The sequence below is a fragment of the Mus musculus genome, chromosome 1 (assembly GCF_000001635.26).
Source record: "Mus musculus strain C57BL/6J chromosome 1, GRCm38.p6 C57BL/6J".
Classification (NCBI taxonomy): Eukaryota; Metazoa; Chordata; class Mammalia; order Rodentia; family Muridae; genus Mus; species Mus musculus.
This window is the reverse complement of record NC_000067.6, coordinates 140,170,260-140,185,957: the sequence shown is the minus strand read 5'-3', so window position 1 is coordinate 140,185,957 and position 15,698 is coordinate 140,170,260. Positions and strand designations below refer to the sequence as shown.

Genomic DNA, 15,698 nt, shown 5'->3' with positions numbered 1-15,698 from the left:
TTTTTCGAGACAAAAATTCTCTGTATAGCCCTGGCTGTCCTGGGACTCACATTTTGCCTAAATCCACCTGCCTCTGCCTCCTGAGTGCTGGGATCAAAGGCATGCCACCTTTGCCGTGCTAAGATAAAATGTTTTAAGTAGGTAAAATTAAAGATGAATTATCTTGCTGGGCATGGTGGCACACGCCTTTAATCCCAGCACTCAGGAGGCAGAGGCAGGTGGATTTCTGAGTTCGAGGCCAGCCTGGTCTACAAAGTGAGTTCCAGGACAGCCAGGGCTATACAGAGAAACCCTGTCTCGAAACCACGCCCCCCCAAAATAAAAATAAAATAAAATAAAATAAAGATGAATTACCTTAAAGTATAAGTTTAAAATTGGTAAGTAAAAATAAAAAAGAGCAATTGTGCATACAAACAGTCATGTTACTAAGTGCCGTCAGCATTGCAGTCTCTTGCCTACCACTGTGTGAATTTCAGAGCTGAGTGCCTCTGGACTTTTCATCTGTCTCTAGACACCAGTTTGGCCCAATAAAGGGTATGTAGTCCCTTTTTAAGTGTCTAAGTAAATATGTAATTTCTCAGGCCACAGCCAACAGGGATTACCCTCAGCATATTTTTCATGAGATAAGTTGTATAATTATCTTTTCAAAGGAACTTGGATAATAATAAAATAGATTTTGAACCACAAACAATGATGAATAAGAAAGAGTTAAAAAGTAACACAATATGCATATTAATTATATAATAAGACATGTGCTACTTTTAACTTTCACATTCTTGGCTATCTACATTTTTGATTATTTTATTATAAGCCTCTATTTTATAATGGCTTCACTGAAGATAAAAAAGGAAAAAAATTCTATCAGAGTGGCTTAGAATTTGTGTATTGTTAGCAAAATAACAAAAATGTCATCACAAGTTCACCATGATTTATAATGTCTGTAAGTTTTTATTATTGGCAAACTTTTGAAAACTTCTGTCAAATTTCTTTGACAAAATGAACAGCATGTCAGGACACTAAGCTCTTGTGACATGATTAATATTAAACACTCTGAATTTGAGGGTTTGTAAATTGTTCTGATATCAGTGTCTTTCATGGGGAGGGGTCCATGACTGAAGAAAACCAAAATGAGCTCAGCAACATTCATCACTGCTCTCTGTAACAGGACTGCTGTCACCACGTGACCGGATGCTCCTAGGCTGTTCTTCCCTGATTGGCAGGCTCTCTGTTTGGGAACTGTGAGCAGAAATACACCTTTCCAAAAAAAAAAAAAAAAGAAAGAAATACACCTATCCTTCCCTTAGCAGCTTTCTCTGGCATCTTGTCACATCCACAAGACACGCAACTACTACAATGAGTTACTGGCAGTTGAATTCCTACACATTTAATGAAATAGAAAACAAGCCATCCGAAAACGCCGTTCTGTATAGACTTTGGATATTAGACCATCAGCTTGAGTATCGCACTCCTGACAGTTTATGGCTTTAAGAAAGTGTTTAAGTGCTCTATGCTCAGTTAACTCATCTATATGCTTGAGCTACAACAGCTTACCAAACCCCACACTATCTAACATTCGTAGCCCAATTTGTACTATTTTCAAGCTGAAATCTGTCCTTACCATGTACAGGAACAACTAAAAATTGTGCTATATTCAAATAATTGAATATTACATAGAATGACAAATGAACAGTTAGGAGCCATGTCCAACAAACACAGTTCTACGTAAATACAGGAGTAAATTACATAAAGTACAGGTAAATACAGTCCATGTTCTTAGAAACACTGACAGTGGGTGGAAGGAAACCTGGAGGGCACAGAGGGTACCAAGGTTATTAGGTTGGGAGTTGAATATCTGCCTCAGTTCTGCATCAATTCAGCATGCTGCTGACACTTTTTTTCCACCTCTATATTTCTTACTATAAAATACCTCAATGACAAGTTAGAAAATTAGCATTTCAAGTTGATGGGTTTTTTTTACTTATTTTTTTCCTTTTTCTATTGGATATTTTCTTTATTTACATTTCAAATGCTATCCCAAAAGTCCCCTATACCCTCCCTCCCCACCCCAGCCCTGCTTCCCTACCCACTCACTCCCACTTCTTGGCCCTGGCTTTCCCCTGTACTGGGGCATATAAAGTTTGCTAGACCAAGGTCCTCACAGACCAGTTGCTTCACACATATAAAAAGAATTTCTTGGGAGATTCAATTCATTAATTTTAGAAAACCAATCCCATAATCAACATCCATTAGCATGACAATCTTTTCAACATTTCTGTATTATGTATGCATGGGTGTTGGTCCTGAAAACACTGCCTAACTGAAGTTCTCTCAATGATTTTTAAATGTGCCTTCATGCTTTCTGTTCTGTGGTTTGTCCACAGTAGAACACAATTTAAAGGATTATGAAATCCAGCCCTTGCTCACATTTCCAGAAATGTGAACTTGTTTCCAAGCAAAACAAGCTGTGATTTACAAGAACAATCCAGCAGGTCACTGACAGGGCATAGTAACAACAAGAGATAAAACGCCCATGCTGCTGGACTTGTGGTCTACTATTTTAGTTTACTTTGCAGAAGTTGCTCATGGGCGGAGCAATCCTGATTTCCTAAACTGACTTTCAACTTCCCTTTGAAGCAAGTCTTTCCCTGCTGTGACCACAGTTCATAGCAGAGAGGAACTGGATGGTACAGCACAGATTTCTCTTGGAGTCAGTTGGTCCCAGAAAGATCCAAATTATGAGACTGTCAGCAAGAATTATTTGGCTTATATTATGGACTGTTTGTGCAGCAGAAGGTAAGCTGGAAACATTCTTTTCTCCTTCTTGCTGAGCCAAATTATAAAACATTTGCAGAAAATGTTTCTCACAGCAATCATTCAAATTATGTCTGGAAAATATATGTAATTACTAGTCTGTTACTTAGTGGATTTGGGTGGTAAGTTTAAAAACTGTAAACTGTTCATTTGACTATTGTAGTTGATAATTTGGCGAAATGTAAAACTCGAGACAGTGCTTTAAACAACCATTTGCAATCTATAATTGGGCATAGTCATTCAACTTTTAGTTATCATGATACAGGCTCCTGTTTTGTTCATGAGTGTCCCTGAAATATTTTATGTAAAACTAGTAAGAAATATGTAAACATCCAAACTTAATGAAAGCATTCACTTTTATTTTAATGAGTGGATTTATTTCAGGCATATTTCTAACCCTTCATAAATACATCATTTTACTGATACTGCCATGGCTTTAAAAGTTTTGTTCATAAGAACTGCAAGCATGAGATAAAATGATTATAAAATTTGACAGATAATCTGTACACAGTATTGGAAGGATCTGATTTGTTCCTGGTTTTGTTTTCTGAGAGTACATGTGAGGCATATTTGCTTCTGAAAGCCATTTTGAGGTAGGTAATATGAGTGTTGGAGTTCTTCTTTCATGGCAGTAACAGAAATTCCGACTTTATTATTCACTTAAATTCTACCAAAAATTGCTTAGTTTATCCATCGAAAGAGTTTACTCTGCTAATTTATGATAGGCAACTAGTTATGTGAAAAAACAATTAATTAACTCTTCTTTGTGTTTTGATTGTTTAAGATAGGGTGTCACTACACCCTTGGACTCACTGTAGTCCTCCTGACAGCCTCCCATGGGCTGAGGTTACAGGTGGGAGTGACTGCCATCCCTGACTTTTTATTTCAAGTGAATGACATAACTTTAATAATTTCCTTAAATGTTTCTCTTAGCTAATGCTTTGTAACTTGAGGCTTTGCTGTAGCCTCTTCACTAAAGAATTCTAACAACCTCTGACTGAATATTTACCAAATCTGGGAAGAAGAATAGATACAGATTCTTAGTTATATCTTTTTGTAAAATTCTAAAAAAATATTTAAGGGTATTTAATACTTTTTGAAAGAGTAAACTTTTTAAATCATATTTTCTAATATTATTCCTTATATTTTAGCTTTTGAATCTTATATTTAAGATTAAGGCAGTCATTTCCTTGTGTATGAAAATATAAGTATTGCTAAAATGAAATATTGACCAGTAATTCTAAATCAATGGTGATATTACCAAACATAACTCAACTTTTTATTTTGTCAAAGTCAATGTTTCATCTTTTATTTTGATGCTCTACTTGAATAATAATGCTTACTAAGAGATTTCTTTAGATACATATGATTAAAGAAAGAAGTATTTTATTTTTATCTAATTTTTAAATCTTAATTGATGCAAATTGAATTAATATGCTTACATAATTACAAAGCAGAATTTCAATATCAAAAGGGAAGTGTCATGATGTTTACATGATACTTTAATGTTAATGATTTAAAAACCCTCATTTATGCCATGGATATAAGATAATTTTTTTGTTTATTACTGGATCTGAATTTTTGTATGTAGTCACATGTGGTGCCAGTTCCCGCTGATGAGTTGGGCAGTTACAAGGTATACATTACTGCTTCTCCAGCTGTCCAGTTAGAGATGAATTGGGAGTTTAGTGTTTAAAACAGTATGTAGGGTAACCTCACGATATGGATAAAGTACACATAATACAGAGGCAGGGGTATGAAGTTTCATGGATTCTCTGTGGGCACAGTAGTCTCACTTTAGTCTTTGCTTGGCTTGTAGCCTGTGTCTATCTCAAGTGTAAATAATTTAATCAGTCTATCAACTTAACAGAAATTTCACCAGACAGAAGAGCTTGGATCAATTAAAACAGTTATGTTTAATTATGTATGTGTGTATACACTTCAATATTTGCTTTGTTTCCCACAATGCTATTAAGCTGATTTAAAAAAAAAAAGTTTGTGAAATGCTATTAGGCTTTCCTAAACAGGGAAGAAAAGATTCCAGGAGTCTTTTCGCTCTGATAAAGATCACCATTCTTTTAAAACCAATGTTAATTGGGCGTAGCGTAAACACAGTAATGATCTTGCTCAATCCATGGGCCCCACCTGGCCAAAGGAGGAATAAAGCCTCCTGCAGACGGAGCTCCAGTTTCCTCATGCAGGCTGGCCAACTGTGTGTTCCACCCACGCAAATAACAAATAGTAATAACCTTAACAAAAAATGTAAAAAGCAGAATTCATAATTAAAAAATAGTAACCAAAGGAAGAACGGTGAATCCAGTTTCCTTTCTTCCTTCCTTACTTCCTTCCTTCCTGCCTGCCTGCCTGCCTGCCTGCCTGCCTTCCTGCCTGCCTGCCTGCCTGCCTGCCTGCCTGCCTGCCTGCCTGCCTGCCTGCCTGCCTGCCTGCCTGCCTGCCTGCCTGCCTGCCTGCCTGCCTGCCTGCCTGCCTGCCTGCCTGCCTTCCTTCCTTCCTTCCTTCCTTCCTCCCCCTCTTTCTTCTTTCTTCCTTCCTTCCTTCCTTTCTTCCTTCCTTCCTTCCTTCCTTCCTTCCTTCCTTCCTTCCTCCCCCTCTTTCTTCTTTCTTTATTTCTTCCTTCCTTTCTTCCTTTCTTCCTTCCTTCCTTCCTTCCTTTCTTCCTTTCTTTCTCTGTCTCTTTTTTCCTTTCTTTCCTTTCTCCCCCCACCCCCCTCTCTCTCCCCTCCTTCCCCTTTCCACATGCCAAGGGCTTCCTTTAGTGCAGTGCTTGCCTGCATTCCCACTCCCAGTTGCCAAGAACAGTAAATGCTGCTTCTTGCAAAACCACAGGCTGCTTAGAATTGGGTCAGATTTACAGGACAACCTGTAATGTAAAAGTTCCTCGGCTGAGCTGTGTAATTTCAGTTCTGGGGAATGGATTATACCCAAGCTTTCCAAGCATGCATTTTACTCTCACAATTGGATATTGTATGAAATTAGGCCACAGCCTAGAATTGCTAAAATGAACCAATTAAACCTGTGCTGAAACAAAACCAAATAACTGCTGTGTGCTTTCTGGAGAGATAAGTGTTTTCTAATTCTGCAGGTTTAAAGTACAAAAATGTCCTTTCAGGCTTAGAGACTTTAATCATAGAATGGAGAATCGGTTTAATTCTACAATGTTTTGTTTTAAGTATATGATGTTTTCAAACTTAGTCTAACATTGATGTGGAAAAAATGATGTTATACATATTAATTATGAGTTAATAATAGTTGCTTTTTGGGAAGTTTAGAGAAAAGTTAATTTTGCACTTTTTTCTTTGTCAAAAAGTCAAATGATTTGACTTAAGATATTTCTGCTTTTTCTTAAGAAAAAGAATTAATATGCTTTTACTTTTTCTTTCTCTCTGTGTCCAAAATGGAAATCAACTGATACTGTAGGGTTTGCCACATCTTAACTGAAAACCAGGTCTGCAGCTTTTCTTCCAGTCTTAGCCATATTGGATGTCAAGCTTTCACGTGGTCCAAGTGACTGAATAAAGAAGGATGAAACAAATTTGAATATAGACGTGTTATCTGTATCACCATGAATGTATTGTCATATACAGTGTTGCATGGACAGACTTCTGCCAGTAGTATCACAGCTTTGCTTTGTCTTCATCTTACTTTAATTTTTTGAGGTAGAGTCTCACCATGTGGCAAAAACTGGCCCTAAACTACTGGTCTTCTAGCCTTATCCTCCCAAGAACTGAAATTCAATATCAAGAACATATTATGCAGATTTTCTGTTACCTTCATTCAACTAAATTGACAGAGAGAGCTGGTCCTTCCTTAGGAAAAAAAAAGAAAAAAAAATTAAATTTCAGATTGTCAAAACCCTTTTAAATAAGCTGGAGTGGTGGTGCAGGAGAGGGGGCATGGGTGAGGGAGCACCCTCATAGAGGCAAAGAGGACAGGGGAGAGGGTGGATATGGGATGGGGAGTTTGTGGAATGGTAACTGGGAAGTGGTACATCATTTGAGATGTAAATGAATGGAATGATTAATAAACAATAAAAACATAGCAAACTATAGCTTTCTTTTCAAAGAGAGAAAATAAAAAATATGTAAAAAAGAAAAATCAACTTTTAAAACATATATATATATATATGTTATATGATATATACTGAACACATTATATTTAGAAATATATGTACATGCACATATGCATATAATAACAATCATGAAAAAAATAAGTGGCTATAAATTGAAAATAGGAAGAGAGATATGTGGGAAGTTTTGGAGAGACAAAAAGAAAAGGGGAAATGATATAATTATATTACAATCTAAAAAAATATAAAAGAAATAAGGATAAAGAATAAATAGAAATTTCTATGGTAAGCCAAAAAATAAAGTGTGAATTTGCAAAGGGAAAATACATGTCTGCACACCTTTAATGCATTCGTTGACATAGAAAACCAATTTTGGGGACCTTGTGCTCCATCCAATGGATGACTGTGAGCATCCACTTCTGTATTTGCCAGGCACTGGTAGAGCCTCACAGGAGACAGCTATATCAGGATCCTGTCATCAGGCTTATGTTGGCATCTGCCTAGTATCTGGGTTTGGTGGTTGTTTATGGGATAGATCCCCAAGTGGGACAGTCTCTGAATGGTTGTTCCTTCAGGCTCTGCTCTGAACTTTGTCTCTGTAACTCCTTCCATGGGTATTTTGTTCCCCATTCTAAGAAGGAACAAAGTAATGGAAGACCCAGAGAGGGTACCCAGTGAAATGAAGAGGTCTGAAGCCCCATAGGAGGAACATCAATATGAACTAACCAGTACCTTCAAAGCTCCTTGGAACTATACCACCAATCAAAGAAAACACATGGTGGAACTTGTGGCTCTAGCTATATATGTAGCAGAGGATGGCCTAGTTGGTCATCAATGGGAGGACAGGCCCTTGGTCCTGTGAAAGCTCTATGCTCTAATATAGGGGAATGCCAGTACCAGGAATGGGAGTGGGTGGGTTGGGAAGCAGGGGAAGTAGGGAGGGAATAGGGGATTTTCGGAGCGGGGATAACATTTGAAATGTAAATAAAAGTAGAAACAAAAAGAACTAACTAATAAAGAATCAACCAAATCAGGACCTGGTTTTTTTTGAGAAAACCAACCAGATAGATAAACCCTTAATCAGGCTAGCCAGAGGGCACAGGGACAGTATCCTAATTAACAAAATCAGAAATTAAAAGGGAGACATAACAACAGAACCTGAGGAAATCCAAAGCATCATCAGATCCTACTATAAAAAGCTATACTCAACAAAACTGGGAAACCTGGATGAAATGGTCAATTTTCTAGACAGATACCAGGTACCAAAGTTAAATCAGGATCAGATTAAGGATCTAAAGAGCCCCATACCCATTAAAGAAAGAGTAGTCAGTAGTCTCCCAACCAAAAAAAGCTCAGGATCAGATGGGTTTAGTGCAGAGTTCTATCAGACCTTCAAAGAAGACCTAACTCCAACTCTCCTCAAACTAGTTCACAAAGTAGAAACAGAAGTTACTCTACCCAATTCATTCTATGAAGCCAAAATTACTCTGATACCTAAACCACAGAAAGTCCCAACAAAGATAGAGAACTTCAGACCAATTTCCCTTATGAATATGGATGCAAAAATACTCAATAAAATCCTCGAAAACCGAATCCAAGAACACATCAAAACGATCATCCATCATGGCCAAGTAGGCTTCATCCCAGGGATGCAGGGATGGTTTAATATACGGAAATCCATCAACGTAATCCACTATATAAACAAACTCAAAGACAAAAATCACATAATCATCTCCTTAGATGCGGAGAAAGCATTTGACAAAATCCAACACCCATTCATGATAAAAGTCTTGGAAAGATCAGGAATTTAAGGCCCATACCTGAACATAATAAAACCAGTATACAGCAAACCAGTAGCCAAAATCAAACTAAATGGAGAGAAACTTGAAGCAATCCCACTAAAATCAGGGACTAGACAAGGCTGCCCACTTTCTCCCTACCTATTCAATATAGATAGTACTTGAAGTCCTAGCCAGAGCAATTAGCCAACAAAAGGAGATCAAGGGGATACAAATTGGAAAGAAAGAAATCAAAATATCACTATTTGCAGATAATATGATAGTATATCTAAGTGACCCTAAACTTAATATCTAAAAAAGAAAAAAAAAGAATATATTTTGCTTAGCAGAGTTAGTTAACTTTGTGCATTGTACAAAGCCATAGTTAGCACAACTTTTTTTCTGTACAACTTTGAAGTATAAATCCATACAGTTAAAGTATTAAAAAAAAGAAAGAAAAAGAAAAAGAAAGAAAACCAATTTTGGCATCTTGCCTTTCTGTTCCTTTATTACATCAACGATTTATAAACCTGTCACAGCATAAGCCAGGACTTAGATGTATGCACATTTTAAACCTTTACTGTATTTCAAATTATAATAAATTTGGATTTACTGCTCCAATCTCAACTTTGAGTATCATAATCTTTTCACAGCCAGAACACATCTAAAAACTCTGAAGTCAACTATCCTTGGTATTTGCTTGGTCTTCTTGTTTGATGCAAAACTGGAGGAATTCATACTTACAACCAAACCATCTAGTGCAATTAATAGCACCTACTTGCAATGTCTTAAGTTCACATTTAAGCAAACAGCACTAACCCATCGCAGTTATTTTGTTTCTGCCTTGAGAAGAAACAACATCCTCAGAGCCTCCTTTGTTGAGTCTTTGAATTGGAACAGTAATCCTTTTCATCACAAGCCATGGAGGCAGTGAATAGACAGACCCCCATATTTCTCTAAGGAAAGTGGCTAGATTGAGTAATCAGGTATGTGATAGAGACAACAACAAGGAAATTCTTCCTTGAGGCTTGAGTTAAGAATTTTGAGGACAGTCTAAAGAGATAAGATCAGAAAATCATGCACCCTGTTTGATAAGGTTCTTCATACAGTCTAGCATATTTATTAAGCTTCTCAGTAGTAGTCTCCCAGACCCCAGAGGTCAGAGGTCCAGTTATGCCACCTTTTGTCACATTTGCTTAAGTTCACCCTAGTACATACACATGAGTGTTATAGATCATTATGTAAACTAGATAATTAGGTAATACTAGTTTCTTATGCAAATTAGATTTTAATTTTAGCAGAACAATTAACTTCTATCTTTATAACACATGTTTTCAGGATAGAATTAATTTCCCTAAATCATGTTACTTGGCGTTGTACTGATTGTCTTCAGTATCTTCTTTCATGCAACTCTTAAAATATTTAACATTTTTATAGTACCACAAATTCAACCAATCTGTAATATATGTAGAAGGAACAATATAGTTAAATTTCGTGCTATTATGTGTAATTTACTGTGAAATTTCATTGATAGAGGATAGAACTGGACAATGGTAAGGGACAAAATAGAGCAAAGTCATTCTGAAACAGGAAGCATTCTGGGATGGAATACTATAGTTGGTGACAAAGGGTGGAGAAGTTGCTCACAGGCGGGGTAGAAGGTGGACTGTGAAAGCAAGCCTTGCTTATCTTCAGCACAGTTCTATTCTAGGAATGTGCATGCCCTTTACCAGGATGGAGTTTAAAACTACAACATTTAAATAGTACAAACCAGAATTATGCTAAAGTAGAAACTGCCACAGAGTAAATAGTCTTCATCTTTGTCCTTAGATTGATCAATTTTGAACCCTTGCTCCCCTTCCAAATTAATCCCTTTTTTATTTGCTGAATCTGATTGTTACTCTTCTCTCTCTCTCTCTCTCTCTCTCTCTCTCTCTCTCTCTCTCTCTCTCTCTCTCACGCACACACACACACACACACACACACACACACACACACACGCACACACACCCTCTACTTCTCACCATTTAAGGAGATGCTGTCCAGTAAGTTCTCAGGTGCTGAGTTGATGTTAACTTTATTGGGAAAAAAATTGCTACATTTTGGTTTAAAATTAGAATAAAAAAAATCTGGTTCAGATAAAGTCAAGTAACTAAACAGAAAAAAAAATTCCTACCATGAAATAATAAAAAGAACACATGGATTTGACAGAACATTTTTGTTTTGACATTTTAACTTAGAAAGCCTAGTTTCTCACAAAGGGTGTAAACTGGAAATGCAATAGATAGAAGATGATTATAGAAACACCGCTTCAAAGTTTCCGAGGGATTTTTTGTACTTTGAGGTAAATTCAAGTGATTCCTGACTTCAAAAATCACAACATAGACCGATCTGCAAACTCTATAATTTTTAGTGCATGCAACAGGCACACAAGTTCACCAGACAATGAATAGTTCTCTTGTGACTCCCTCCTCCTCCTCTTCTTCCTCTTCTTTCTCCTCCTCTTTGTTACTTTTTCCAAGTCTTGTCTTTTAAGTTTCATATTTGCCACTGTCAGCTGCATCTGGCCTTATTGGCTACATGGATGTCTATTGTGGAAATATCTCTGCAGTTCTCTTTGCATTTGCTTTTATTCATGATCACTTTGGAATAACTTCTAAGTACTAGGCAGCATAATAATACTTTCCAAAAGTTGTCATTTAGTGGAGAGGAAAATAATGAACACTGTATTTAAATAGTTACATACTGTAGCTCATCTCATAAACTATTGTGATTGAGATTTTAAAAAGTTCCTAAAGCAGGACACTGAAGTTGGAAAGATGTCCTGAATACACAAAATGGAATTTTGTTCAGCTACAAAAAAACAAAAAAAAAAAAAAGGAATTATGAAACCAATAGGAAAAATGGATGACTCCAGACTCAGAGAGACAAACACTTTATGTTCTCATTCATATTAAATTCTAGCTTTTAATGCATATACTTTATATTTCTCTGTTTAATATGATATATATGTATATCTATGTGTGACTTGTGGATAGAAGACATGGAAATAGAACTGGAAAAAGAACTGTGGAGGAAGGAGGCCATGGAAAGCACATGTGGATGGCACAAGGCAGGGAGGGAGATAGGAAAAAAGAAGGGTGAAGAGAATCAAACAAAACTGTTTTTAAAAGTCATTAAAAAAAAAAAACGGGAGAGCTGGGTGTGTTGGACACACCTTTAATCCCCGTGTGAAGGAAGCAAAGACAGACAGTTCTCTAAGTTCAAGGCCAGCCTGATGTACAAAGTGAATTCGAGGATAGTCATGTCTACAAAGAAAAACAGTTTTGGAAGAAAAAAATCCATAGTATAATATAATGTGATGTAATACTTCATATATTAATTTAAAAATAACATGAAATAAATAATTGGGATGGGAGAATGGGTCAGGAGTGGGAGGGGTGAGGGTAACTGAATAGAGATATTTTGCTGATTTAGTTCTATGTTGCTTCTCTGAGACAAGTCAGAGATAAGCTCTCAGTTTACAATCTTCCCTCTCCAGCATGCTGAGAAGACAAGCATGGAGCCTCAAGTAGGTAGGCTTTGAATGCTGCAGAGAAGTTAGTCAGATGAAGCCAAAGAGGATGTTCATGGTAAAACTTCAGATCTACACAAAGAACTAGAGCTTCTATAAAGCTGTGGGGCTCAGCTCCACACCTACAACTTACCTTGGCTTAACTTTCACAAGAATTAGAGGGAAGGTTAGGAAAGAGACATTTTTCCCTTGTTTTAGTCCTTATCCTCAGGATCCTACTGATACCTCTCATACACTCCAGTACTGGAGATGCTGAACCTTCAGCCTTCACTCCATCTTGTGGCTAAACTGCTATCTGAAGCAGCGGTTCAAGTCTAATGAAAACATTCAATATATACTAAGAGTTTATTTTTAACAAGACAACAGTGTGATTGGAACCTCCTTGGTGTTAGGAGACTGTTGTTTAAAGTGCTGCCCCTTTCAGAAATGGATTTCAAGCTGACTCCTCACAAAACACAGATGCCAGCTGCTCAGGCCGATTTCATCAAGGTTTCACCATGTACCTGCCCATTATGATCTAGGCTTTTCTTGAGGTTACCATGTTTACAAAGAAAATTCATAATCCTTCCAGTATATTTTAGAAGCAGAAATTTGTTTATTCAATGTTCATTAAATATAATCAAAACTTAAATTTTTGAAGTTTGTTTTTTTAAAGTATTTTATTGCAACTGATATTTTCCTTGTTCAAAAATTTCAATTTAAGTATTGTATTTATAAATTAATCTAAATATTTTAATTAACAAAATACTATTTGGATCATATGTATATGCATAAACTTAATACTCACTTTTATCAATAAGAAGGCAGAAGAGAAATTTAATGAAACAATCATTAATGCTACTCCCACTTTATTCATTTACTTTATTTTTCTGGGCAATTTGTAGTTTTCATTTTCTACTAAGAAATACAGTACTAATTTAAAACAATACTTCTTATTCTTTTCTCGAAATCCTTTTAAAAGATATTGCAAGTGAAAAAAAATGACATCTCCATCTTTAATCTATCGAATGTAGTAACAACTGATGTTTTGAAAAATATTTGAAAATTCATCAAGGCTGATTTAATTGCAGCAAGAACATTTCAAAAGACAATTTTGAGACATATTGGCATTGGGAAAAAGAATTGCATTTGGTTTGTGTGTCTGTACTAACTCTTTAAAATCTGTATAGAAAAAAAAACCCTCGTAATCATGATTATTAAAATAGCAGATGTTTGCTTGAAAGTTCAATCAAAATTATAGTTATCTCCCTTGAGTTTAAGTAAAACTCTTGTTTTTAGATAATCAAACCTACACAGTCATTCTGTTTCTGAAAAACATTTGAAATTGGCATTTATATCCAAGAAAGTAGAATATTAACAAAGTAGGGTTTTTATAAAGCAAAAACTAACTGTTAATTACGTTATTGCAAACACATAGGATCAGGTTTTATTTGTGGAAATCTGAGTAAATATTTAAGTACCAGAAGAAAATTGAGTTTACTCATTCACCTGGACGTAGAAGCAGTCAGCTTCCCCCGTTTTAAAAGTTTTAAGCTGAATCATCTGTCTGAAAATGTAGTTATCCTTTTGAAAGCACTTCTCTGCTCCCTATATAAGAAGCACCTGCTCTGCTTTCATTAACAACTTCCTATTTATTTCAAGCAAATGTGTTTGGTGTACGTTTATGTTGACTGATGGACTACAGGAATGAACAGAACTTGTTCCTGTCTAGTTAGAACACCTCAAGAATTCATTTTCAATGGAACGTGAAAAATTTTTTCACCATCTCAAGACACACTGAACTATTATTGCAGAAACACAGTGCACAGTTACTTTTAACTATTTAAGCTAGAACATAAGTTACTGACACACATTATGGTGAGATTCTAAACAAAGACAAACAGCAAGTGAAAACAGAGGGACTGTTTATTTTCAGAGAGCAACCTTTTCGGAAGAATCAGGTTTTGGCTGTGGCAGTTGTGGGGTATTAGCACCATCTAGTGTGTGAAACTTTAATTACTGAAATGATGAAGACCAAACTAATTTCAAAAACTTAGTTCAAAATAATGTTCAAAAGACTCAAAGGAAACTCAACCTAAACAGTTGCTCTATTCTTCGATAAGATGTAGTGATCCTTTTATTTCATATGCTGTATAGCATCTTATAGATGAAAATTCCAGGTGAGCTATATTCAGTAATGTGTCCTTTTGCTTTTAAAAGATAAAGCTTAGAACAGAATAGCAAATTGTCATAAAATCAAGTAGTAAAAAAAAAATTGGCAATTAGAACAATATTTTTATAAATATAATAAGCTTTAGAAGCTACCATTTATGTAAAAGCATGTTGGGTGTTACTAATACAATCATTTAAGTATCAGGGTAATTATTGCAAAATTAAGCAGCACAAAATATTTAAAATCTTTAATATTTAAAGTGATTCTATTCCATAACACTAACATTCCATGGTCACAATTCCTGCACCTGGAAGTTTAAGGCAAGAGGATTATGAGAAGGAGGCCAGCCTGGTTGACAAAGATTTTGTCTCAAAAATAAGTAAACAGGCAAAGGGATGGATCCATGGAAGGCTATGTGCATAGCTAAGTGTAGGAAAAAATGTAAATTGTTGGACCAGAATATTAGCTTTATTGGCTTTTACTGTAAAATCAAACTTCCCAATATATTTGGAATTTTCTGTAAAGAAATGTAAGCAAAAGCTTTCTCCAGTAAAAGTTAAGAACACAGCACAGGACCCCCAATTTATTTCCTGTGCCCAAACCATAGGCACTAGTTCAAAACCACTAGCCCCGATGTATGCACACTTATCTTCTGCTTCTGGCTCTCGCACTTCCAGAAATCTTGGAAAAGTTAGTAGATATTTGAATTTCCATGTCCTCAAATAACAAAAATATGACAATGAAAAATAAATAAATACAACCAAGAAACACAAACTCCCCCAAAACATTTTCTTTTGCTTAATTATTTGGGAATCTCACATCATAGCCTCCCGTTGTGCTCATCTCCCGGTCTTCCCACATTCTCCCCCTTACCTGTGAGGTTCCTCAACAACCCATGCCCCCCACCCCTCCACACACACAGAAGAAAGAAAGTAAGAAAGAAAGAAAGAAAGAAAGAAAGAAAGAAAGAAAGAAAGAAAGAAAGAAAAAGGGAGGGAGGGAGGGAGGGAGGGAGGGAGGGAGGGAGGGAGGGAGGGAGGAAGGGAAGACAAGTCTATTTTGTCTGTGTATTCACTGAATTATGGTCAAATTCCTAGTGGCCAACCCCACAAGAGAGGTTGTTTTGTCTTTTTGTTTTTGTTTATGTTTTCTCTGCCTGCATCGGTGTCAGAAGCCATCAGCTGAAGCAAGCCATGCTGTAGAGTAAGGAAAAATTCCAATCCAGTGATAATTATTATTTTACTTACAGTTTGTTTTTACTATAGGAACTGATTTTGTTTTGTTTTCTTGTTTCCT

General features: G+C 36.2%; 1 protein-coding gene across 1 annotated transcript in view; it reads left to right on the top strand.

The window, feature by feature from the left end:
• Nucleotides 1-2,546: 2,546 nt before the first annotated feature.
• Cfh (complement component factor h) overlaps nucleotides 2,547-15,698 on the top strand; it is a 97,557-nt gene continuing 84,405 nt past the window's right edge. The window contains exon 1 of the mRNA NM_009888.3: nucleotides 2,547-2,793. Coding sequence (NP_034018.2) covers nucleotides 2,682-2,793 — 112 coding nt within the window. The 5' untranslated portion in view covers nucleotides 2,547-2,681. The remainder of the gene's footprint in view (nucleotides 2,794-15,698) is intronic.